Genomic DNA, 26,983 nt, shown 5'->3' with positions numbered 1-26,983 from the left:
GTTTTAGCCAGGACGTCTTTTAAACACATTGTTTGCTGGGTTTAGTGTGCTAAAATCATTATTTGTTTTCGTCCTCAGCCCGAGAACTTGCTGTTGGCCAGTAAGATGAAAGGAGCGGCAGTGAAACTGGCAGATTTTGGGCTGGCCATTGAGGTGCAGGGAGATCAGCAGGCCTGGTTTGGTAAATAACTCTGCCTTCAGCTCTAATTTTGCACCTCACACAAACTTATATTTGTGAGGATGTCAAGAGGATGTCAAGAGAATTTGAATTAATTCACTTATCCAAATCTTTTCCCTACAGCCTTTGGGGATTTTTACATTTAAAAATGTAAAATGTTGGGTGATTGATAGGCAAAAGTAATAGTAATGTTTGCCTTAGCATTCACTAATTAAAATAGGGCTATTGTTTTGGTCATTAATTAATAAGGGCATTTATTCCTTCTTTTTTACTGCAAGTGTATTAAATTTTACAGGATTTACTGTATTTGTGAGGACTTTTCAGACATTTTCCCTAAAGAACTGTGCTGATTCCCTCATAAAATTCATTCAGTTTATCTTAAAAGGATGTTCCGACATTTCCCGCTCTATTACCTGCAGTCTGAAATGGATTGTGAAGGTTTATTTTCTGGCTGTGCTAAATGCCAATCTTTGCCCATTTCATGTTTCGCTTTCACACATCATTCCTGTCGGTGTGTGAAATATCCTTTAACTCTGAAAATGTCCCTCAACAGCTACCTTTCCTGGATTAAATCTCCATGCATGCTTCTCTCAGGACTTGTGGCCCCCTACTGGCGGCTGAGTAATTCTGCTGCCATTTCTGAACAGCTTTCTTTAGTTTCAAATAGGTAATCATATTTGCTGACTGAAGTGTGCCTAGCTTTGTGAAGAGAAAAGCCCTGTGGGTGGAATATTTGTTATAATATTATATATTATTTTACAACTGTGGGCAGCTGTTAAAAACCCCACCTTTTCCAGCCTTTTTCAGCCTTGCCAGTGAAGCTATATCAGCACGTCTTCATTTTGGCCGAACCATCCACACATACATGCTTGGAATTATTAGCATTTCAGTGAATATTAATTGGCTGAGCTACATTGCCTACAGGAATCTTCAATTTGCATCCACTTTATCTTATACTCATTGTGAAGAATAGTCACTTTTCAACTTGTTTGCTTTTGTCTCAGGTTTTGCTGGCACACCTGGCTACCTGTCTCCAGAGGTGTTGAGGAAGGATCCCTACGGCAAACCTGTGGACATCTGGGCCTGTGGTGAGTCTTCAACAGGGTCCTTAATCATTAGACCTCTATTCAGTCTGCTTGAACTGCTTCCCATATAAACAGGTTGCAGTATTCACACTGCACGAGTGTGTCATGCTGCATAGCACTGGAAGTAGAATTTCAGTGGCGAGCTTATTTTTGATGCGTGTCGCATGCTGAACTCAGCAGAAAATATAGTGCAGATGCTCTGTGGACCTGTCTGTCAACACAATATTTTGCAATACATGCTTTAATGAAGCAAATAATAAGTGAACACAGGGACGGACGTCAGGTTCACATGCAGCCAACCAGCTACACTTTCTTTTTACATAAGAGTGTTGAGTTGCATGTAAAACAATACCATTTGGATTAAATATGATATCGCTTAGTCATATGAATTGTATTTCACAGCAATCCAGTAGGAAGTTAACTCGCTGTGCATTAAAATTGTGTAATGCACATCTAGCCCTGGATTTTCCCACTTATACCATGGTTGCTTACCCAACACTAACAAGTTAAATGTTTGAACCATTTGACTGTAAGGGTAAAAATTACAGTTCATTTTGTTCACTATGACTTGTTAGATATAACATTCGGCATGTTTTAAATCCGACACTGAGATAAAGTTGTATTTATTTGATTGAATTAAAAGATTCATTTTAATGAATTATCGAGAGAGATGTGCATGTGATTTTCCTGCATCTGTGCTATGAAGCTGTGAGTTTAATTACTTATAAAACGGCAACTTTACCACCTCTTTGCTGAGTAATATAATGTAGCGATTCAGTAGCGAAGCTAATTTATTTCTAAAAGTCCTGGGGCAGCATTGACGACAAGTTTCTGTGCTCCTGAATGTTTCTGTGTGTGTAACATGTGCATGTGTGCTTCAATGAAACTGGAACTACCTGTGCATTACATTTGAACACACACCTTCCAGCCAATCAGAATGGAGTATTCTGACAGACCATGGTATAAATGTACTGTAGTGCAATCAGTGGAACAACTTCATAACCATGCTGAAAAAAACCTTGGAATGTCTGTCAGCCAATCAGAATGAAATATTTAACAGTATGAGGTAAATGTGTCTTTCTCTCTTGTTTCCCCTTTGTGTCGGTCTTTTGCAGGTGTAATCTTGTACATTCTACTAGTGGGCTACCCTCCATTTTGGGATGAAGATCAACACAAGTTATACCAGCAGATCAAGGCTGGAGCTTATGATGTAAGTACAGTTGTCGTCCAATGAGGCCACACTCTCTCACTGTCGAAAAAACCCTTCATCTGATTGGTCTTTGATTGCACCGTCAAGTCTTTAAAAGGGGGGCATTCACTAGGAGTGTAAAAACTCTTATTGCCTTGCACATTTACTTTGGCCACATTTCAGTCAAATTTGCATCAATTTTTGAGGCCAATCATTTTTTAGGTTGTTGCTAATTAGTCCAGTCTATGTGAATATATATTCGTTTCATAAATAAGTTTAGTGAGGCTTGTTTAATATTAGACCGCACATCTCAAGGCCTCTACATCCGTTCAGAAAATCACTGGAATTTCCCAGAAGGATACAGTTAACACTGTTTCCTGTCAACATTTGTGAAGTCACTTGGAATAAAATTCATGGAGGCAGAGCTGTGCAAGAAATGTTTAAAATAGAGGCAATAATGGGCCAAGAGGTAGAAATAAGATTTATTAAAGCCTGAAGACACAAATAAAATATAATGTAATCAAGTAATGCTCAAACAATTAATAAATGAGCTGGAATTTTAATTTTATTTTATAAAAAAAATATTTTATTTTATTTAATTGAATTCAGCCTATTTTCTATTTATTTGATATATTTTGGACTAAATACTCATTCTAAAATATATAAATAATAAAATAAAATATTAGCTCATTGCTTAATTAATCATTGCAAGGTCTCTGCAACACTTTCTGTGGTCCAACTGCCTGTTTAATTTCTGATTGGGTGCGATTTCGAACTACGGGTGCTGTTATTGATTGTCAGGCCCTCCCTGACGCATTGCAGAGAGATGGGCTTTGCTTAGAAACAACTGCCTTGTCCCAGAGTGTATGTGCTTGTTTGTTTGTTTGCTTGTGTGTGTGGTGCGTTTTTAAATTGTCCATCAATTGCATCACCGTCTTACACCCTCAGATGTATTTAGCAGGACATGGAGCGAATGACCGCCCCAGAGAGATATTCATTCCATTAAAATGTACGTGTCAAATAAAAGGGAGGAGATGATATGATTGTGGCTTGTTGTGAATGTGAATGTGTTCACTGTTAGATGGGTTTGGTGGTCACAGTGTCAGGCCAGGTCAGTTCACCTCAAAAATATAAACAATGTATATGAACAATGTAGTTAATTTTTGCTGAAAACCTAACCAGAAAATGTTTTATATCAAGAACATATTGGTGGTAAAATGAGTGCTCACACAGTACAAGTGTAGTTTCAAATTTTGCATACTCTCTTATGATGCTTGCTTTTTAAATTAAATGCGTTAAAATAATCATTATTGATGAGTCAAATAATTTTCATTATATGTATTGTATTATATGGGAGAAGGAAACGTTCTGAGCATGGGCCCCTGATTTATATAATGATGTGGTATTGCCTGGTATTGTTTAGTGTAGTCAATGAAGATAAAGATTTTTGTAATGGGTTTTTTTTCATCCAATTTGACTATTTTTTCTTAGTTTTTAGAAATTGATGGATACAGATACCAAGTTATATGATGAATAATTAATGCAAAAATACTATACTGGTCAAAAGTTCTGGATTTGGTGTTCAGAAACATTTCTTTTCAATGTCGTCATCAATAATAGGAATATTTTCATGGAAACCATGACACTTTTTTAGTATTCTTAGATGAATAGAAAAGTTCAAAAGTTATTTTTTTTAGTTATTTTTTAACATTATCAATGTTTTATTGTCACTTTTGACCAATTTAATGCATCCTTAATAAGGAACAAAAGGATTAATTACTGACTTTTGCAAACTTTTGAATGGTAGTCTATAACAGAAGACAAATATTGTAAAGATAGTTCTGGCTCTAAATTCTGATCAGATGATTCCTTCTGTTGACTTGTCCTACTCTTTATTGTTTTGCATTTTTCTTTATCACTTGTAAAGTAAATAACACCCAGTAACTAACGTTGGTAATATGTACCATGGCATAAATCTTAATCCAAATCTCTACGGGTTGACACATTGCTATTGAATCGAGAATAGGAAACCTTACCGTGAGCTAGGGGTGCACGATATATCGAATCAATATCGTTATCGCGATATCACGTTGCTCGATATCAATATCGAAAGTGTCGCGATATTTATGCAATATTTTGTTTATGATGCGTCTGTTCCGACATGCACCGTTGCATTTCCCCCCGAATCATTTCCTGATTTTCCTTCTCCATAAACAATATTAAATCAAGAGAGGTTTAACTTTTCATGCTACAGATTTCCCACAGTGGTCAGAAAGAACAGGAGAGACACTTTGTTTTTCTCAATATAAAGTCGCTACTCGCTCCAAAGCTAACCGCCGTCACTCTCTCACTTCTCCCTTGCTCTCCTGCCACACAGTCCCACACACACACACTTGCCCCGGCTCGACGCGCACACCAGCGCACAAGTAGCCTATAAACATCAGGCCACGGTCCACCTGGCAACTTCATGCGTTTTCACTGATCGGATAGCTATCTGATTTATCAAAATACGATCTTCAATTCCCGCGCTATATGCAGATTTAATGGAGTGCACGTCACCGTCACGTCAACAGTTATGAGCTGCGTTTTATGATCATCAGGTAAAATAAGATCAGTTCGTTTATTTACTTTTAATGAAGATAACTGTGAAAAGCGTCTGCGACTTACTTTCACTTTGATTTGCAATAGTTTGCGCGTTGGCTTGATGAAAAGGTTCAACAGCGCGTCGTCATATCTGGCCATAACATGACAAGCCTGTAACGTTCTCATTTTTAGCGTTTTTGGAAGGAGTACATTTTACATATGTGGTTTATTCAATAACGAGATGCATTTACATTTGTCCAGTTTCAACTGAAATGCGGCCCAGACCGCCTCCTGAAGTGGTTTGAGCGATTAGATTCAAATACGTCACGAATGCGTTTCACAGAGCATTTACACCTGGTCTTTTCACGATCAGATAGCTATTCGGTCAAAGAAAAGGCATATAGTGGGGTTTATGTTGCATAGTGTGTTCTGTAGACTTGCTATTTATTTATTTTCTTTTACAGTGTAGTGTACACAACTAACATGTCCTGTTCTGTTGACATATTATTTAGGCCTATTTATTAATGCTGTACCAGTCCAATATGACTAGCAGTTGAAATAAATCTTATGTAGTAAGAAAACTTGTTTTATTTATTAATCTTTTTGATGCGTTTTCCAATAACTTTTAAAAAATATCGAAATTAATATCGATATCGCAATATTCATTATCGATATCGCAATATCACATTTTTGTCAATATCGTGCACCCCTACCGTGAGCTTCTCTGTTTTGTACTTTTGCAACCTTTCGTCATGTGATCACAATCAATGAGGTTTAGTTGTGCCTCATCATCCATTACAAGCGTCTGTCACTGCGCCTTCCGGCCATGGGTTCACATTTGAATGCACCGTCCGCAGCTGAAACAGTGTGTGTAAGGGCTTATGAGCACCTGCAGTGTTTCTAAGTACAATCCACATGCTCGTTTTAGCTGATGCAACACAGCTTGGTGCGCAAACAAATTATTCTTCCTGGAACCTACCCAAGGTTTTCTTGGAACAGACAAAGGATTTGTAACAGCCACATTAAGATCTCCTGGTACGAAAGAGGAGGTGCGACACACATTCAACACTGATACAGACACAGCTTTTTATTGGCTAATTACAACTGCAATTTTCTCTAGTTACGGGCTGCAATGAAGCCATGAGGTGTGAAATGCGCAAGCAACATGTTTCGAGCACCAGCCGTGCCGAATAGACCGACTGTAGGAGGACTGACTGGCGTGACTCATTGAATCCTGTACGCTGCCTTGTGACAGGTTTAATGTCATTAGGCCTCAATGCAGACTGCTCTGTATGTGTGTCTGTACGTATTGTGGTGTGAAAAGCTCTCTAGGCATTCTCCTGCATTTAGATTGCATATCTAACACTTGCTCGTGATTCTTTCCCCTACAGTTTCCTTCTCCGGAGTGGGACACGGTCACCCCCGAGGCCAAGAACCTCATCAACCAAATGCTGACCATCAACCCAGCTAAGAGAATCACAGCAGAGCAGGCCCTCAAGCACCCATGGGTCTGCGTAAGTTATCTCTGCTGAAGACTTAATTTACCACAAGCCCCAAGCAAGAAAGAATTGATTGAGTTTAATGTGAAATGCAGCCTTTCACATTGCCACTTTCCACATATTTGAGCTCTCAGTTAGGTCAGAATAAGATGCATAAAGGAATAGTTCACTTTTATATGAAAATAGGCTGTGTTCCTTGCGCAAAACTATTGTATCCAAAATTTTGCATTCTTTTTGAAGCCTGAAAGTTCACCATTCATTGAATTGGCAAAGAGTATATATACAATATAATACAATTCACTATATATATTGTGAAAATAACCCATTGTGTGTTCCACGGAAGAACACAATTCATACAGGACCGCATGAGGGAGTGTAAATAATAAAACAATGTTCTTTTTTGAGTGGACCATTCCTTTAATTGGTTCAAATACCTCTATGATGCTGATGTGCAATTTTTTCTTTGTCTTTTTTTTTTGCTCGTTTCAGCAACGGTCCACTGTGGCGTCCATGATGCATCGCCAAGAGACTGTGGAGTGCTTGCGCAAGTTCAATGCCCGCAGAAAACTCAAGGTACGGAATGGGTTTGAAAGGGCCAGTAGACTATCTCCAGTCTTCATCCCTTGGGTAATTAGTGCTGAAAGTCCTGTTGCCATGGACTAAACACTCGATTTTTCTCTGTCTTTGTTCAGGGAGCCATTCTTACTACTATGCTGGTTTCTAGAAACTTCTCAGGTGAGTTCCCTCATTCTCCTGGGATCAGGTAGGAAAGTGCAAAGTCATGAACTTGGCCCACCTCTTGAACTCTTGCTCCAGTTTTCACTATAAAAAAAAAGATCTGCAAAGGCTGACTCAGTAATTTAATGGAAGGAAAAATTCACTTTTGGATTACAGGAGTATAAATTCTATACATATATAGTATTAAATTGTTCTGCTCCAAGTCTGGTTTCTTTGACCTGTTAAAGGATTTCTCTCTGAGGCTTGAGGATAACAGTAAAGGAATATCTATAACTCTCTTCTTCGTTTGTTTGGTTAAGTTAACATTTGCGCAAATTACTTCCTGAACAGACAATGTTTACTCAGATTTGTGCAGGTATTTCTTATGTCTTTCATAACGCAGGTCAGGAGCTTTAGCTTGATTTTAGAGACTAGGAGTCCCCAAACTCGGTCCTGGAGGGCCACTGTCCTGTACAGTTTAGCTCCAACCTTGATCAAACACACCTAGCTCTGAGTTTCCAGTGACCCAGAAGACATTGATTAGCTTGCTCAGATGTGTTCAGTGTCGGAGCTAAAATCTGCAGGACAGCTGCCCCCCAGAACCGAGTTTTGAGGAACCCTGCTCTAGAACTTTATTCTTTATAAAAAACCAAACAAAGATAACTTGATCAGTAGAGGGTTTGAAAAAAATTCCATAGCTTCTCCCAACTCAACGCCTCTCTGTCCAATAGTGGGCCGGCAGCATACCAGCCCTGCTGCTCCCACCACAAGCACTGCCGCGCTTGCACAGGAAGGTATGTGAGAGTGCATCTCCTCACCTCGCCACCAGGGGGACCAGCGAGCCCCCTCCACAATTCTTTCAAACCCCCGCCCTCCTCCCTCTTGCTCTATCCAATCAGCATGCATCCAATGAGAAACCTGCCTTTCTTGCCATCACTTGCATACATTATTTGGTTTACCTCAGTCTTCACTCTCATGAACAACATCTGCTTTATAGTCTTGGAGAAGTTCTCACATTTAAAAGGATAGCTTCCATGTCTCACATACACGTCATACATTTGAGCAATGGATTAGCATGTCATTTTTTTTCAGCCATGTTTTACTATGCTTTGCTATTACTTGACCATGTAACTTTGCATCCCTCTAGGTAGCTTTTAACCCTACTAGATGTAAGAAGTATTAGAGCAGGTTCAGTTATCTTCCCACCTCTAATCTGGGTCTAATCAATGACGTAGATTGTTAAAATTAAAGAGTAATTCCTACTAGGCATCTGTCAAATTCAACTTTTTAAAAAATCATTCTTTACTGATCATTATTTGTTACAATGACTCTTATAGCAACATTTGAATTATCTTACCTTTTGTTCATCTCTCAAAAAGTCTATTTATTTACCCGTCGCCATAGATTGGCTCTTTTTATATGCGTGAACAAATCTCGTGCAACCATCCCCAGTTCAGTTTACACACAGTAGCTCTAGGCAAACCAATCCAATCAATACCACAGCGCAATATTCATGTTAACGATTTGCCACCACGAGACCCACCAATCGGCTTGCATGCATTATCGTCTGCATGGAGTTAAAAACGCGAATGCCGCTGCTTCTCCTTTGATTAGACTTTCTCTTTCGCTCTTTCCTCTCGGTTAAATTGCTTCAGCCCTTTTTGACTCCCTCCTTCCCTGCTGTTCAGCTTTCTGGTGTTTTGTGCTATTGGGTTAAATAGCTTTTACTGTAAGTGAAGTCTGCTTTAGCTGAAGATACAGGACCCCGGTCCTCAGCTCGCTTCTGTGCTCTCCACCTCATGCTGAATAATGAGGTTTGGATGGGATGGAGGTTTGGGGCTTCTTAGATCTGTGTCCTGTGTCATTAACTAAAGCAGACCTGTGCAGCCTAGCCAAGCCACCATTGCCCTACCACTCTCCTTTCAACTCTTCCTCCTCCCCTCGCCAAGAGCGCAGGGGCTTAACTACATGGACGGGCAGGAGCGGGGTTGGCTTGCTGCCAGTCGTCAGACCCGATGTAGCTGGCACACGTGTCCGGTGAGAGCCAGGTGGTCTGCGGGGAAGGAGGCCCGCTGGAGGGCAGATGGACGACACTGTTCACAGTGTCTCTGAGTCAGGAGAAAATGGAGAGAACGTCTCTGGTTCCAGTTGTGTTGTCTGATCAAATTGAATTGTTACACTCTTACCAAAGTCTGGGACAGCTGTCTGTCAGAACCAGTAAATGTCAGCCAGCTGTCATCTTCAACAAGCTGTGTCTGAGCAGCTGCCGTCATGGTGAGAATACTCCATATGTACAAAATGGGCAAAGGAGAACAGTTAAGAAAAGATCAGATCCTTGCAGATCCCTCAGGATTTATGGAAAACAAGCAAGAGCTCTTCGTTGTCTCGTTGCACCTGTTAATATGTACTGTTTTGGTTGTTTCAGGAGAAATAGGATCTGTTCAGAATAGCATACGACGTACTTCTCTTACTCTTTCCGCAGGATTTTCTCTATCCATAAAATCCTCCAAGGAGCTATAGAAAGCTACTCATTAGCATTCCCATTAAAGTAGTATGCAACCTGGATGCTGTCAGGAAAATGCACTCTTGGCTCACTGTTTGACAAGTAAAATGAATAAAATTATAATTTTACCTCTATGTACAGCATCTATGGCCTCAATTACCTCAGACAATCCCAATTAAAATGTATAGACCATTTTGCTAGATGTAAACAACACTGGTCCAGAAACACTTCCTGTTTCAGTTTGTGACTGTTTTCTTTATTTCACATGTAAAGAAAACATCTTAAAGATGTTGTTTAACTTTTTGATTCAGTTTTACATGTTCTGTTGGTTGTATTTTATCCCAGCTTTTGTGTAGTGTCAAAAAACTGAAACAGGAAGTGTTTCTGGACCAGTGTTGTTTACATCTTGCAAAATGGTCTATACACTCCAATTCTTTTTTTTCCTTTAAAGTTTAAAGTTGTATTTAACCTGGAATATTCCTTTAATGTTCTTTTGAGCCATCCAATCAATGCTCTCCATCAGTTCTTGGCTTCAACTAGTACTGTAAGTGTTTATAACTCTTTATATTCTGTTATTGTTAAAGCCAGTCCTCAAGTTGAAAATGTACGATGTTAACCAATAACCAGTAATGACATTTCATCAATGTTTCTTCATTCTTTTTTTTAAGAGCTTTTCATTTAATGACCAAGACTTACTGACCAATAGATTATGAAGATATGGCATGTTAGTCTGCTTTGTCGCCTGTTAAATCTATAATACAGTTTGTTGCTTGCACAGGTCTGATTTAAAGGTGTATTGAATGTGTAATGGCTGTTTGGCGATTTTACGAGCTCAATCTGCTGCCTTAAAGACCTTTTTACTCGTTTGAAGCCTGAAGCATTATTTAATAGGGGTGTGAATATTTGCTTTGAATTTGATCAAGTTACTTTCCTTTAAAATTTGGTCACAATCATTTTGTTATGAATATTAAAGAAACAGATGTGTTTAAAATGTGTCGGGACAATTAAACGTGCAAAAGATGTAGATTGCTGATATGGATTTGGTGGATATTTATAATGGAAAATCGTTTGAAAAATGTACACGATGAATGACTTTTAAATGCCATATGCAATTATAAGCAGTCAATTAAAGTCTGGGATTGAAATTTTATTGATTAATATATTCACCCCTGTTATTTAAACTGCATAAGGATGCCACATTGCATAGTATAATTATGTTATCTTTAAATCAAAGAAGGTTACTGCACTTTGTTTGAAAATGAGTTAATTTCTTCCTCCTTATATAATTTATTTCCACTCAGCATTAATGGTGGTATGACTGCAGCGTGGCCGTCCGTCCTGGGGTCCCATATCCATCTGATTGTTCCGCAGTATAACTGAAGACTGCTGGCTCAGCTTTCCCAGTCACAGTCTGTGAATCCTATGAGACATAGTTAGATATGTGAGAGACAGTGGAACGGTAATGAGTTGAGGTCTAGCTTTATGAATCCTTCATCAGTGCATTGCATTATGGGACTCGTAATCCCGTTGGCACCGCATGGCTGACCGTATGGTGAATTGCATCCACCACCAACACTTCTCACCTCATAATTAGTGAAGCATGAAAGCAGGACTGCAATGTAAACAATGCCTGCTAACTTCCAGCTTGTCCTCTCTGCTTCTAAATGGGGTTTTGTCTTAACCTTGCCAACCTTTTCTTCTGATTTGTTTATTGAAGGTAAGGCTTTTAACAGGAATACCGATTGTGAAACCTGAGTATTTAGTTGTTGTTTTTTTTCATGATTGAGGTTTTATAGGTCTTACACAAGTCTTTTGATTGTTCTCTGAGGGAATCTGAAGTGTATCGGAGGGCATTTCCCCTACACTGACTCAAGACCTCCCAAACATGCCCTCTGGGAAATAACAGTTGCAGTTAAAGGAAAAATCAATTGCATACATTAGCCATGATTTTCCCCTCATTATGTCTGCGGCCGCAAATGGAGACCAAATTCATTCTCTTTATCTGCTTTGAGATTGGTGAAAAATAGAATAAAATGTGCAGTTAGTTAATTTTAAAGGGGTTATATCATACTTAAAAAAATCCCTCCTCCCTCCCCTCTTATAATATTAGTAAAAATGTAATAAAAATTAATAAATAAATAAACAAAAAAACAAACAATTTTTTTCCTCACCGAAATGGCCATAAAAATTACCCAGGTTTTTTTTTTTTATCATTACGCAGGAATATATATATTCCCATTTAAGAAACACTTTGTACTTTCCTGCACCTACTTATCGATTTTATATGTATTTATGAATAAAGTTTGAGGTCAGTAAAATGTTTAATGTAGTGTAATGTTTATGCAGAACCAAGGCTGCGTTTATTTGATTAGAAATACTGTAAAAACAGTAGCGAAATATTATTAAAAATGTATTTTATATTTTAATACTTTACATAAAATGTTATTTATTCCTGTGATGGCATAGCTGAATTTTCAGCAGCTATTACTTCAGTGATTTGGTGATCGACATTTTTTGTATTTCATTTTTTACATTAAGTTGTGCTGATTAATATTTTTGTGGAAACCATAAGAACATATTAATCAGGATTTTTTAATGAATAACTGAATAATCAGGATTCTTTGCTGTTCAAAAGAACAGCATTTAATTGAAATAGAAACCTTTTGTAACAATGTATAATTATTTACTGTAAAAAAACTAAAAACGTTTTGCTTATTTATGCATATTTCTAATTGTGACAAATGAACTGAAGTAATCTGAGAGATCTGCTAATTTTGAGTTTGAATAAACTGGTGCTTTCTCACTAGTTGCTTGCGTTGAATAGGTTTTCATAGAGTACTGAGTAGTTTAGCAAACTCTCTTAAAGATCAGAGGGAAATTTGAAAGATATGACCCTTTTAAAGTTAATTTTATCAAAATGAATTTCTCATTTGCGGTAAGTAATTTTTTTATAAGTTACATCCTTTTTACCTTCCTCTCCCAAAGCTTCATATTTCTTAAACTGATATATAAAGATCAGTGAGAAATGTCTCCTGTGGTGAAAAATGTTTCCTCCCAAACCCTGTATGCAAATGAATGATGGAATGCAAGTCAGCAGTTTGTTAAATGTTTTATATGGGATTTATTTGAAATATGTGCAGATGTGAGTTTTGTCACACACACTGTATGTAGTAATTTATATTTTTTCTGTTCCCTACAGCATGCAAAAGTTTACTCAACAAAAAGGCAGATGGAGTCAAGGTAAAATGACCCTTATAAACCGACGTTCTAGTGGAGTTTGCGATGTTTTCATCTCTCCTGCAGCCTTTTGAGGTTTCCATCTCTACTGCTATTGAACTGGTTTTAATTCACTCACCACAATTTAGTCAAAGTATATTGGTACCCTTAATCAGTAGACTGTGCTTTGCTGTCGTCTTGCGCTCTGAGGTTATTTTACAAATTAGCAGTTGTACAACCCATGTTTTGCCTGAGCGGATCTAGTTATCAGACTGTATTATAATGATTTTGACCTCAGCTAAAAGGTACCATGAAATGTCCATTACTAATTGTCGCCCTCTGCCTGAATGATGGATAACTCTGTACAGTCTTCCTGCCGTATGTTATTCATCTGATGTGTGATTTTTTTTTTTTTCCTGCCATCCCATCCGATCAGATCATTTCCCTAGTGATGTCATCTCTCTGAAAAGAAAGTTGTATATGTCCTCTCTATTTCAGCCCCAGACAAACAACACTAAAAACAGTGTAGTGAGCGCTGTAGTGAACGCCATGAAAGAAAGCAACACGGCCTCTTCTACACCGATGGTACCTCATCTACATTCAACACTCTTTGTAACGCATATACTCATTTGACCGTATCCCTTAATACATTTCTTCAAAAGTTGTATTTGGTGCATGTCAGAAGTTTTTGCATGTACTAAATACATCAGACCTGTAGTTTGCTGTGTAGTAGATGTCCTCCCTTATGTGTTTTTTTTTTTTTGGAGTGCTCACTCATGTCCTTTCAAAGCTCGCCTGGTACACATAATTGTGGTGTTTTATAAACATATAAGGATTTGTTCTTGTCCGTAATATGCTGGTTTATGTCTTTCTGCACTCCTCTTGTTTGCCTCTCTAGGCGTTTACAACTACAAACCAAATCTAGTCATCGGACGAGTTTGTCTTTGACATTGCACTTATTGTATATACATGGTGCTAAAAAATAACCAGTATAAGGCCTTGTGTCCACCAAAGTGTTTTTCCACGCGCCTGGCGTATGTTTTCAATTGTTTTCAATGGGAGCGCCGCGTTTTTAAACGCCATTAGCGTAACGAGGCGCTGAGCATTTTTTTCACGCTCAAGCGCCGACCGCCCTTTTTTTTTTATTGGTCGCCGAGAGTTGAAAAATGTTCAACTTTGGATAAAATGCAGCTTTTATTACCGTCTCTTTTTATCCAACTGTCCAATCACAGTGGAGGAGGGGCGGGGCTAATACCACACCGACCAACTGTCACAACATTCTTTCTGCACAACGACATCAGCAGAGCTAAACGAACAAAATGGATGAAAAATACATTTTTAGGATGAAACAAATTATCTGAGAAATCAGTTTCTAGTAAACTGTGCTGCGGATTTTCTGTATCATAGCAACGAAACCTCTCACTGGAAAAAACGTTGCGCTGACAAAACGCTCTCAAGCGCCCAAAGCACGGCATTTTCAGCAGAGTGTCCGGCGTTTTCATCTGGCTAAAAACGCTTTGGTGGACACACGGTCTAAGACTAGAGTTTGATCCAAGTTACCACACAGAGTAGCATAAATGTATGGATTCCAGCAAATAACTTGGTAATTTGAGTCAGAGTGCATAAACCAGTCACAGTAAAGATGCAGTGTCCCACACATAAAGCTGTCAGTTGTTTGGCCTTGTTGGAAACTAGGAGTGTCCCCTGGAGATTTAAGAAAAGGAGAGCGGATTGACACTTCAGATGGGCCTTGTTTGCTCGACTGCCCAAATAGCTGAGCAAAGAGTATCCTGAGACCTCCAAAACAATCCATTAAGAGCACAAGTTAACCCCCGAGGCCTTCAAAAGCCTTCACAGTGCTGATGGACAGCTAGCAACCACTGGGCTATATGAAACATACAAGACCCCAGAAACGGCAATTAGAATAATAATACGTGCTATGCAGTATTGTTCAATAGTTTAAGGATTCAAATGGGTCAGTTTGGGTGAAATGGGTAAATTTGGGGTAAATAACTGGAAATTAATCAGAAGAAACATATAGGGCATATGATCCAGAAATTGCTTGATTCAAGGCAGATTTTTAACTCGTTTTTGATTCTCTATCTCTTTGGTTCTGGCAGAATGTTAGTTTAATTTGAGGAACTGCATCTTTAGATCTTTGTGACGCATGCCATTTATTTGTACAAGTGTACACGTGTGGTTGTTTTTTTTTTTTTCTGTGTGTTCATCAAACTCATCATGCACCTCAACCTTATGTTCATTTCCACATAAAATGTCTGTTTTGATCAATATGTGAACTCAAAATCCTTGTTTTGTGTCTTAACCAAGCTCAGCTTTAAAACTATGCGTGTGTATTCCTTGAGAAGGTTGTGTTTAACCAGATCCATGTGGATGAGTCTTACCTATTTTAATCATGATATGAAATCTTGTTAAATTTTACAGGAGCCACAAACTACAGTTGTGCACAACCCTGCCGATGGACCCAAGGTACAATTTTCACATTCAATTCACGACAATTCACAAATTGCAGTATTACAGTTCTTTCTAAATGAATCTCGACTGATTCAAATTTTATTAATAATAATATAATATACTACTAATGATAATTGTATAACTTTGGCAAGACTACGGGACTGTATTGTTGCTAAAAAAATGTTTTTTAAAGGAGTAGTTCACTTTAAAAAAAAACTTTTTCTGATAATTTACTCACCCCCATGTCATTCAAGATTGTCCATGTCATTCTTTCTTCAGTCGAAAAGAAATTAAGGTTTTTGATGAAAACATTCCAGGATTTTTTTCCATATAATGCACTTCACTGGGCACCAAACGGTTCAAGATCCAAAAGACAGTTTCAGTGCAAACTGAGTCAATCATATGGAGAAAAATCCTGGAATGTTTTCATCAAAAACCTCAATTTCTTTTCGACTGAAGAAAGAATTGCATGGACATCTTGGATGACATGGTGGTGAGTAAATTATCAGCAAAAGTTTTTTTTAAAGTGAACTACTTCTTTAATGGCTGTCTGAATCAAAAACAAGTCAAATCTTGAGGTATTTTATATTTTTCTTTTATATTATATAAAATGTATCAAGAATCACTCTCTGAATCAAGAATATTGAATTGAATCATGAGATGCCTAAAGATTCCCACCCCTAATTCTGAAACTTATTTCAGAGACCATAACCTAATGCTATTCATGACACTTCCTTCATGAATCATGTTTTGTTTGTCTTGTGTGTTCCTTGTCTGTCTCTGTTTCTGTACTCAGGGCTCCACAGAGAGCTGTAACACCACTGAGGAAGAGGATATGAAAGGTAGGAAAGGTACACAGATCTTCTCTCCTGTTCTCTGCATGCCTTCAGCACGGGGGAGTTCCAGCTCCCGGTGCTCGTGTCAAAACGGTAATCCCTCTCCTCTCCGAAAACTTCCGGTACTGCAGTCACAAAAAGGCCTTTAATTGAACAATATATATCTCGCATCCGTTAAAAGCCATTTGAAATATGAAACATGGGGCTGTGGAGACACATGGAGTTTGTGATTTAAAGGCAGGGCCATGAACTCATGCTGCCGGATGGAAAGGAGGGGGATTACGGTAGAGGGCATTGAGACGGGGTTTGATATATTGTGCTTTACATTAACATGCATGATGGCATAAGCCATTTGGTTTACAGCTAAATTGCTAATTTAGAGATACAATGTTCGAAAAGGTCCATAATGAAGGTGCACTTGACCGATTTAGCTAGAGTATTCAGCAAAGTAAATGAGGGCAAATTCATTGTGAAAAAAAAAACAAAGCATTCACAAACATTCCTATCCGGATGGGATTAGATTTCTCTGAACTGATAAGTGATAGTCGTGTGAGGAAAAACAAAGACACGTTTAATTCAAATTAAACAAAATAAAATTGCAAAGTACATCTGTGAAACACAACGTCCTCAGAGAAAACTAGTCCCATCTGAGTAGGGCTTTAATAAGCATTTCTATATCAGATCACTCACGCAATTTGTCATTACCACGCAAATGAATATGCAGCCATTGAATCCAATTTAAATATACATATATACATCTGTTTTTAAGCTGTCAGTCTCTCAGTAGGTTTCCTTGTAGATTTTTTGTGTGTGTGTGTGTCCTGTGTTTTTCACCCCACTTATTTAGATGTTTGTTGATGTGCCGTGTCTTGTAAATTCATTAGCATGTTGTGAACCGGACTGTTTTTCCCGAGGGACTCTCGCCGATACAGTTTTCTGTCACGAAAAGGGCCAGGCTCGAATTCATTTCCTCTCCTTATTCACTCCGAGCCTGAACGGACAATAGCAGCTTAAAGAGCCTTATCATTAGCTCCGTCACGTCTGAGGTTAGGTGATGAGGACAGGAAATTGGCGCGGAGCCTGGAGAAACAATTTCTGAGCGGCGCTGTTGTCCAAGCACAACAAACACGACTCGGCTTCACCACACCCATAGATGCAAACCTGCGTCACGCCATCCCTCATAACTCGGCTGGAAAATCCAGGATCATCACCTGTAGTCCTGTTCCCATTAACACAGTGCTGCTTTTATGGAGAACAGCTCATCTAAACGCATCCCATTCAGCGTCTTCGTGACCGTTAAGCTATTTAGTCATGATTGCGTGCCAGCGTTGGTGTGGTGTCTGTGTTAGTTTGTTTGGGCTGGTGAAGGACATGAGAGATGTGTGTGTTTTTCCTCCTGGTGTCGTGTGGTTTTGGGGCTGTGCCAGCCGAGAGTGCGCAGGGAGCGAGCAGTGACAGTGCCGTGATGAGTCAGTGCAGTGCCGGGGAAGAGCCGCCCGCTCTGGTGGCTTCGCCACTGGGCTCTCCTGCCAGTAAGTCAAGATCCTCTCGTACCACCTGGGCACCTTCAATCTCCCCCTCAAACCTTCAAGTCGAGACCTTTTTGTCCCACCCCCCCACAACTCCAGCCTTTCTGCCCTTTAGCATACAATCAAATGGGTCACCTGTTTTTCGTGTAGAACATTATGTCACAGTTGTCCCATTTTCTGCTCACTAATGTATTCACCCCCTGATGCATGCTACTCAACTGTACTGTTGTAAAGTGGCAGAACATGCCGTTTAGTAGCTAGATTGACCCTTTAGGTGTTCTTCTACTGATTTTTTTTCCTACATTCTCCTCCCTGATTGTGATTAAAGTCTCGCACACGTCGTAAACGTTAATATGCATTTTTGCACATACACACGTTGCATTTGTCACTGTTTTATGAGAAACTACTCCATACAGTCTCTAATGTTTTGCTGACCTTAAAATAAATCTGAAATAGATTATCTAGTGAAATTATGCTTTTATTTTCTTCTATCATTATTCATAGTCCTTTATGAATTCTAATGCTTGTTTTTAATTTGAAATAATTGTATTATATTACTTCAACTCGACAAAAGACAATCCATTTACATAAACTACTTTTCGAAAAGTCTTGGGTCAGTAAGATTAATAAATTAGAAATCCGTTAATAAATTGAATGATTTCTGAAGGATCGTGTGACAGAGGATTGGAGTAATGATGCTGAAAATTCAGCTTTGCCATCTCAAAAATAAGTCACATTTTAAAATATATCAAAAAAAATGTACTGATATGATTTTTGGTCATATATAAATGCAATAGAGTTCAAAAGGTGTAGCATGCACATCCAAAACAACAAATCTGAGTGCTGGGCAGACAGGTAGCAACAAAAGTTAACAATAAATCTGCACACCAGAAAATGCTCCTAAGCAAATTTAATAGTTATTGTTTTCTCATATATAAATGCAGCCTTGGTGAGAGTTTTTAATGAAAAACATTAAAAAAAAAAAAATCTTAAACCCCAATTTTAATGACCAAAACCTTTATAAACCACAGCATTTTAAAATCCAGTTGGGGGGAAAAAGCTTGTGTGCAGTTTGTGGACATAACACTGATACATTACTGTATATCATAATATACTGTAGAATAATGCTAACAAATGGGATGCTGATAAAATTATTTTACTATTTTTAAATTAACAAAAAATTTGGAACTGACACAAACGAGTTAAGGCTTCTGGTGAGTGGCTGACCATTAATATGAGAGGAGTAATGGTATAAGAAACAAAAATTGAGTTGATTCTGTGTCCAAGCCAGGAAACACTGCAGCTGCAACACATCATCCACACCTGCTCTCTCTTCTTTTAACATCTGTCTTCAACAGTTTCCTCCACCCTCCCACCTGTTCCTTACTGCATAAGTGATCAGTTCATTGTCTTTTGACTTGCTTTGAACATCATAATTCCATTTAAAACTTTTCCATTCTTTTTTATTCATCCCTTTTGTGCATTCTAACACCGTTTATGAAGTACAGCAAAATAACTATATTGTATGTGATTTTATTTAAGGCATTAAAGGAATTGTTTACCCCAAAATTTTAATTCTATCACCATTTACTCACTTTCATGTTGTTCCAAACCCAAATAAATAAATACACAGGGAGAAATTTAGCCGAATGATCCATATAAAAGTGACCAGGGAAAAAAAAAAACTGTTGAATATACTATGGTTTTGAATATGCTATATAAGGCATATAAACCAATTTAGCTCAACATTATTATTGGTTTGAAAAAGAGCTGCATAAATATTCTCCTTTTGTATTCCGTGGGTGCAAAAAAGGATGATAGAATTTTTATTTTGTGTGATCTAAGATATGTGATGTTGTACTTCATATTCATGTGTTCATGCGTCCTCTCTCTTTCCGCATGCATCATCACTTCACTGTTGCGTGTGCCGCGTTGTGTGTTGCAGCCGTCCCCGTGCATGACGTTAAACGCTTGGCATGGAACAGTTCAGAATATGCCTCATGTCCAGAGTTAGAGCGAACTCATTCTGGCCCCTGTGCCTCAGTCCATGGGGTCGGCGGTATCACAGCGAGTGTGTCTGCAGCTCAGTGTAAGTGTGTGGGGTAGACCAGGATACATACACACACAGGTTATCAACAGAAAAATCAAATTCTTCATACTAATAGAATTAGCTAGTGACATTATATCAGATGTCACAGTGCGCAGTTTGTATTTTAGTCAATTTTGTGACTGATTTTTAGTGGGTAGATTTTTATTAGTTTTACAAAAAATGTGTTAATCCAAATGCATATTATTTACACACTAAAAGGGCCTATTTATGTCGAACTCAAGCATTTAAATTAAAAATATGCATTTGTATTGTCCCCCATCATACAGTGTTAGAAAATGTGCACATTTTTATTCCCTTTTTTTTGTCTCTGTGGAAAAATAGATATTCACGCCTTGTCAGAATTATCGTAATTACAAGAATTTGAAACCCTGAAACACTTCAGTAATTCCATTGACTAATGTCTTAATAAAGTGAGATTAATTTGAAGAAAAAAAAAATAAACAGAAGACATACAATAGATTTTACTGTTTCTAGAAAAGAGTTGGATAATCATGTCTAATGTCCTACTAAATAACTTTAAATGTTTATTAAAAAGGCTTTTGGATAACGACTGATACTTGTTTTATTATAATTTTGTCTATCAATTAAAATATTAAATGGATTCTTTTGACAATAATAGAGTTGCCATAGAAATGTATAAATGCAGGAAGGTGAAAACATCTGAGTAGAACGTCAAGTTTGTCATCAAGTATTTACAGTTCTACGACATGGCGTGACCGCACCAAAACTCGCCAACCAATAAGATACAAGCTTTTACTGCCATTTCAGATCAAGGTGAAAGCTGTTTTTTGAGTATTTTCAACACATTTTATTTGTTTGGTTTTTTTTTCAGACTGATAAATTTGAGTTACGATTGTAGTTTTATGTCACCTTCACTCTTGGTGTCAGTAGGTCTCAAAGAGATATTCACCCCAAAATAAAAATTCTGTCATTAATTCCTCACCCTCTTGTCGTTCCAAGCCTGTAAGACTTTCGTTCATCTTCTTAACTCAAATGAAGATCTTTTTGATGAAATCCGAGAGCTTTCTGTCACTTCATTGGCAGCTATGGAATTACAACTTTGACGCTTCAAAAAGTTCATAAAGAGATTGTAAAACCAATCCATATGAATTGAGCTGTTTAGTCCACATTTTCTGCAGATCTCAATATGATGAACAGATTTAAATTAGGCTTTTATTCACAAATAAACATTGATCAGCCAACATGACCAGAAGCCCAACCGAACCTGCCTGATGCACTGCTCTTTATGAACTTTTTGAAGCGTCAAAGTGGTAGTTGTGTGGTTGCCAAAATAGGGGCAGAAAGCTCTCAGATTTCATCAAAAAAGACCTTAATTTGTGTTCTGAAGAACAACTAAAGTCATACGGGTTTGGAATGACATGAGAGCAAATGATGAGAGAATTTTCATTTTTGGGTGGAGTGGACGATCTCTTTAATATAACATTTTCGCAGGTATCTGCAGTGTGAGCAGCAGGTTGTGCTTATTAACTTTCCATTGTTGTTGTTTTTTTCATCATTTCATTTCCTCTCCCTCCATCATCCCTCATCTTTCACCCGTTCTGTTCGAGCAGCTCGTAAGCAGGAGATTATAAAGATCACGGAGCAGTTGATCGAAGCTGTCAACAATGGAGACTTTGAAGCATACACGTAAGTACAGCCCACCTGCCTGCAACCCTTTTGTAACAAAGATACTTTGAAAATTGTAGGTCATTGTATGCATTTAAGGCTTTAAGTTGCATTTTATATTAAAAATGTACAAACATGCCTATAAAATATTGGTCTGAAAGAGCTGAATTCCCAGGCTGATTTGGAGTCTGTGAACAGATGCTCCTGTTATTGTTGAGAGAATATTGTATCTAGCCATGAAATGCTGGTGATATCCAGTTGTATCCGGACTCCAATTAAATTGCTTCACTGTAAACATTCTTATGTACCACAGAAGAATCTGTGACCCTGGTCTGACCTCTTTTGAGCCTGAAGCTTTGGGGAACCTGGTCGAAGGGATGGACTTCCACAAGTTTTACTTTGAGCACTGTGAGTCATGTCTAACTACAAGTATAGTTGCTTTTCCTCAAAAATCGAGCCCGTTCTCATCCTTTGCCGTCATATAGGTGACGCCATATGACATTTCGTCGAAATACTACACACATGGCACCCTTTAGCGTCAGTGTAACACCCAGAACCCAAGGCGCCGCCGTCGGCATAGCATCAATATGAGACGCAGACCCTACCCCAGACCTAAACCTACCCGTAACAGTGCGTGTTATATTGACGCTAAAGGGTGCCATGTGCGTATTATTTCGACGAAATGTCATATGGTGTCATCTAGCTAAAGGATGAGAATGAATGTGTTGCAAAAATCATAACTGACCATAACTGAATGCGTTTGACTCCTACAGTGTTGAGTAAGAACAACAAGCCTGTGCACACCACTATTCTCAATCCTCACGTTCATCTCATCGGAGAGGACGCTGCCTGCATTGCTTACATCCGGCTGACGCAGTACATCGACAGCCAGGGCCGCCCGCGTAGCTGCCAGTCGGAGGAGACGCGTGTGTGGCACCGCCGTGAAAGCAAGTGGCTTAACGTCCACTTCCACTGCTCAGGGGCACCAGCCGCCCCCTTACAGTGAACTGCACGGGACAGGTAACACCACATTCGCACTAAAAAGATGCAGTCACATTTATAATTCTGCAATTATTTGTGGAAAAAAATCATGTGATTTCAATAGAAATCCATATGGATGGGACTTTCACATGAGGGCGAATGATTTCATCATGCAGATTTTGCAGCTGGTTCAGGTTGGCCATGTGTAATTTCCACAGAAGGCTGCTTGCTTTGAAAGTGCTTCTTGCATCGCTACACTATTAACAATAGACAGTTTTTGTCATTTTGCCCCCTGAAATTTAGCTAATGTGAAAAATGTGCCTGATTAAAGTGATAGTTCACCCAAACAAATTTTTCTTTTTTCTTTTTTTTTATAATTTACTCACCCCTATGTTGTACCAAACCTTTATGACGTTCTTTCTTTTGTTGAACACAAAATACAATATTTTGAAGAATGTTGTAATCAGCACCCATTAAGTATATTTTTTTTCTACTATGGAAGTCAGTGGTTCCCGTCAACTGTCTGATTATTACCAACATACTTCAAAACATCTGTTTTGTGTTTAAGAAACTCATAAAGGTTGGGAACAATTTGAGGGAGTTGAAATGAAAAAAATGTATAACTTGGGAAAGCAATCCCTTGAAGGAAGTAAAATACTATGCATAAGACTGATGATGCACATTTCCATTCACAGAAAGCTTTATTTCTTTCAGTTTACCTGGATTCTCGAGATAATGGGAATGTTTCTTCTTTGTGGCTGGACGGGCATGTGAAGGCCAGCTGGATGACAGCTCTTAAAGTTACAGACACACCAGTGAGGAACTCTGACAACATCCAGTTCAACTGTCAACACCACCTATCCTGTCCAATCTTTGACCAATGGGAGCTGGCCGCGGCTGTGGCCCCGCCCAAGGGACGGTGCATGTATCTGACGCCCACATGGGGGTGCTGTTTTGTCCTTTTCCCACGGAACCATCTTCTTTTTTTTGCCCGTTAAAGATGTTCAGAAGGTGTTGTAAGTACTGGTCTATGAATTCATAAATATACTGTACATTGTAAAAATCACTAGCTGAACCAGAAGCTACAATCAAGTTTGAAAAAGCATTTATGTAAGTAAACCAGGATGTGAGTTGGCTGGGTGGGGGGCTGAACTTAAAAAAACAAAAAACAAAAAAACAATTCACAAAATGGACTAGCGCCCCAAAAGCTTTTAAAGTTTACAGGTTTGTCATCACAATCATTCTTGTATACTTTGCAGATTTTTGGAAACAAAACTATATGAAAAATTAAGGGAAGGTGTTGTCTAATCCGAGAGCAGAAGTTCTTCATATCAAAAAAGAACCAAAGTGTAGTTTTTAGTCTTTTTAAGGAGTGTTTCTGTTCGGTGTTGGCTTTTTATGTCATTTGGGTCTGAGAGAAGGTTTGTGCGACCCGGGTTTTAGTAATCTTTTGTGTTAATGTGGAACTCTTATTTGATTTTCTTCTTTTTTTTTTTTTTTTTGTCTTGGACTGTAACAAGTATTTTATGTTCAGTTAGAATTTTTAAGACTGTTTTATTTTTTAAGTTAATCTAAATAAACATGTAAAGATATACAGATATATTTAAAGGAGGTATGAACTCTCACCATCCAGGTTTAGGGAAGGATGTCGTCGTTCCTGATCACGCTCGTGTGGGTGCGTGTGCGATTGGAACTTGTATAAATTGAATCCTCCATTTAGATTTAATATGACGAAAGCCCAAGTGAACAGCACAGAGCTAAACGCTGACCAGTAGATTTGCCCTTCCTGTTATTAGCGCCGTAGACAAACCACTGCCTTTATACACACAGGCAGGATTTACTGTGATAGACATGAACTTCATTCCTATTTCCCAAACTCGTCAGGTTTGAGTTCAAAGGAGGACTAGTCATTTTTACAAACCGCATCATGATGAAAGTAGCTTTAGTATTCGACTCGCCATCCCTTCTTCTTCCACCACTCGGCTGCATTGTACACGTAGTTGTTTTAGTAATGTTGGACTGTCTAACTCACCCTGTCCTCAGTGTTGTCATGTCGGTGATGGGGGTGTACGTGCTCTGTAAATACATGCCATTCAGTTCATCCCATCACAAGGAGCGGGTGAGGAAAAAACCAGTTGCCACAGTTCCGTTGTTTAAAATCACAGTTTTAATGTTTGTACAATTGAAATTCACAGCAGTTTGTTAGATTTCACCACAAATTATATTACGCAGGCTTTATGGCACTGACTATTTAAACTCAGTTTTAGTGTTACTGTTACTTAACTTAGAAGTGAGGGTTTGGTTTTTTGCAAGTGATTAATCTGTTGAGTCTGTAGTTGCACGGATGCTTTTCATCACTGCTACGGTTTTGTCTTTAGATAGATTTTAGTATAGTTTCGTTTGACGCAATATATTACGTGTGGGGACAAAAACAGAAACAAGCAAAACCACGAGTTCACCCCGTCTCCTTGAAACACATCAGTCTTTTGTAACGGTCTGTAAATACATGTAGTGTTGGCACACCTCATTGTGTGCTGGGCTTTGTGACATATCAGGACTGTACCTCCGCACGTGTGTGTGTGCGCGCGCGTTTATCACCTAAATGACAATGTCTTTTAAGTAAGTAGTGATGCTGTCAGATTGTATGTGATGCTGTTTTCACGTCCGCTTTGTGTCTCGCGCTTATTTTTTGCATTTTTTTTTTATTGCTATTTTTTGTCATTTTTCCTTTGTTTGTGCTATGGGGAACTGCTGCCTTGCCTGGCCAAACTAGATGTACGCTTTTTATTCTTTTCGTTTTTATTTAAACCCATCCAAGAGTTCCTTTTACGTGGTCGACATCTTCAGCTCCATGAAAATGAAAGGGACTGATAGATTTAGTGAAATAAATCCCCAACCCCTGAAAGCTCAGTCAGGCAGATGTATGAGTCTTCTGGCCCACCCGTCCTATGACAGGAGAAATCAAACACGCAGTTTAAATAAACCAGAGAATATGCATGTGTACTTTTCTTGGACAATTTTTTTGTTTTTAACTGTCTGTGTTTACTTAATAAAAAAGGGAAAAAAAATTCTCATAGTATTTGCATCTCGACATGAAAATCACTCCATTGGGAATTATAAGTGATGTACCATATTAAATATGAAAAAAAATGTAGAAAATAGTGAAAAATATATAAAACAAAAGCCTCTGCTTGGTATGCTCCCCTCATTCTAAGTAAATCTATTGCATTGTAATGGTATACTATTGGGCTTCGTATATACTCGGAGTTTAAACATGGATGCTGGATTTTTGCATGATCATACATTTAATAAAACCATGAAATGACAACTATCAAGTGTTTGTCTGAATGTTAGTAGGTCTTTATCATAGCTTTGTTATTATTGAAACTTGATCTGGAAAGTATTTAATAAAAAGCATTTCTGCAGCTGATTCTGTGCTTTTTTTGTGCAATGTAAAAATAAACATACTGTATTTGCGTCACTGGTCTTATTTTGAAAGATTCATTCATGCACATTATTACTAAACTTATAAACTTCTCAGGCCTCATGGAACATAAAGGTGCATTTTGTAGTTTACAGAACTAGTTTACGTGCATTACAGAACAGAGCAAGGCGACCATTTGAGCTTATAAACCTTAAACTTTTTTTTTTTTTTAAATGAGCGATCGTTTCACTTGATAAGACCATTATTCATCGTCTGGAATCGTTTAAAGCCCTTTGAACAGTTTTCAGTTTTCAGCACTGAAACTGTCTTTTGGACCTTGAACCGTTTGGTTCCCATTGAATTCCATTATATGGAGAAAAATGCTGGAATGTTTTCATCAAAAACCTTCATTTCTTTTCGACAGAAGAAAGACATGGACATCTTGGATGACATGAGGGTGAGTAAATTATCAGCAATTGTTTTTTTTAAAAGTGAACTACTCCTTTAATGCTAACTGTCCGTAATGTAAATCCACACCACACATTTTGTCGTAGTCAGTAAATACAAAGTAAAAGTTTATATTAAAAGTATTTTATTTATTTTAATAGCATTATCGTGCTGTGACCACGTGGGCGAAACCTTATGTAATGTGTTCACTTCATGGTACACTTACTAGATTCTAATCAGAGAAACTCAAAATTTCAACCCAAAAAAAAAAAACGACAGTGTTAGCCCTGTCGTTTTTTTTGTTTTTTTTTTTGGTGCGAAAAAATACATTTCTCCAATCTTCTTGAAACTCTGAATTCTGATAGTGGGCCATGGGACTTAGACCTGAGTGCAAAAATGGAGGCTCTAGACCCTTCCAGAGCTGAGATATTGAGATACCACGTAGCATTTATCCCATTATAAATATCTCATTATCTCAGCTCTGGAAGGGTCTAGAGCCTCCATTTTTTTTTCACTCAGGTCAAAGTCTCACAGCCCTCTATCATAATCCAGAGTTTTGAGAAGATTGGAGAAACTTAATTTTTCGCC

The 26,983-nt window shown here is 38.2% G+C and overlaps 1 protein-coding gene across 15 annotated transcripts in view; it reads left to right on the top strand.

The window, feature by feature from the left end:
* Nucleotides 1–26,000, top strand: part of camk2g1 (calcium/calmodulin dependent protein kinase II gamma 1) — a 77,209-nt gene extending 51,209 nt beyond the window's left edge. Inside the window, exons 7-23 of one of the 15 annotated variants that reach the window (XM_039665215.2) lie at nt 79–181; nt 1,183–1,266; nt 2,379–2,473; nt 6,427–6,549; nt 7,024–7,107; nt 7,227–7,269; nt 7,983–8,045; nt 12,954–12,994; nt 13,469–13,555; nt 15,413–15,457; nt 16,239–16,284; nt 17,706–17,810; nt 19,753–19,896; nt 21,489–21,564; nt 21,857–21,951; nt 22,317–22,563; nt 23,239–26,000. In XM_039665215.2, the coding sequence (XP_039521149.1) occupies nt 79–181; nt 1,183–1,266; nt 2,379–2,473; nt 6,427–6,549; nt 7,024–7,107; nt 7,227–7,269; nt 7,983–8,045; nt 12,954–12,994; nt 13,469–13,555; nt 15,413–15,457; nt 16,239–16,284; nt 17,706–17,810; nt 19,753–19,896; nt 21,489–21,564; nt 21,857–21,951; nt 22,317–22,549 (1,467 nt within the window). In that variant the 3' untranslated portion in view covers nt 22,550–22,563; nt 23,239–26,000. Of the gene's footprint in view, nt 1–78; nt 182–1,182; nt 1,267–2,378; nt 2,474–6,426; nt 6,550–7,023; nt 7,108–7,226; nt 7,270–7,982; nt 8,046–12,953; nt 12,995–13,468; nt 13,556–15,412; nt 15,458–16,238; nt 16,294–17,705; nt 17,811–19,752; nt 19,897–21,488; nt 21,565–21,856; nt 21,952–22,316; nt 22,564–23,238 lie in introns of all 15 variants that reach the window. The other 14 variants (XM_039665214.2, XM_039665216.2, XM_089122306.1 and 11 more) reach the window with 14 other exon arrangements.
* The last annotated feature ends 983 nt before the right edge of the window (nt 26,001–26,983 follow it).

This window comes from Pimephales promelas, chromosome 17, assembly GCF_988280905.1.
Source record: "Pimephales promelas chromosome 17, fPimPro1.hap1.1, whole genome shotgun sequence".
NCBI classification, from domain to species: Eukaryota; Metazoa; Chordata; class Actinopteri; order Cypriniformes; family Leuciscidae; genus Pimephales; species Pimephales promelas.
The sequence above is the reverse complement of the archived record's forward strand: the minus strand, read 5'-3'. Positions and strand labels throughout refer to the sequence as shown.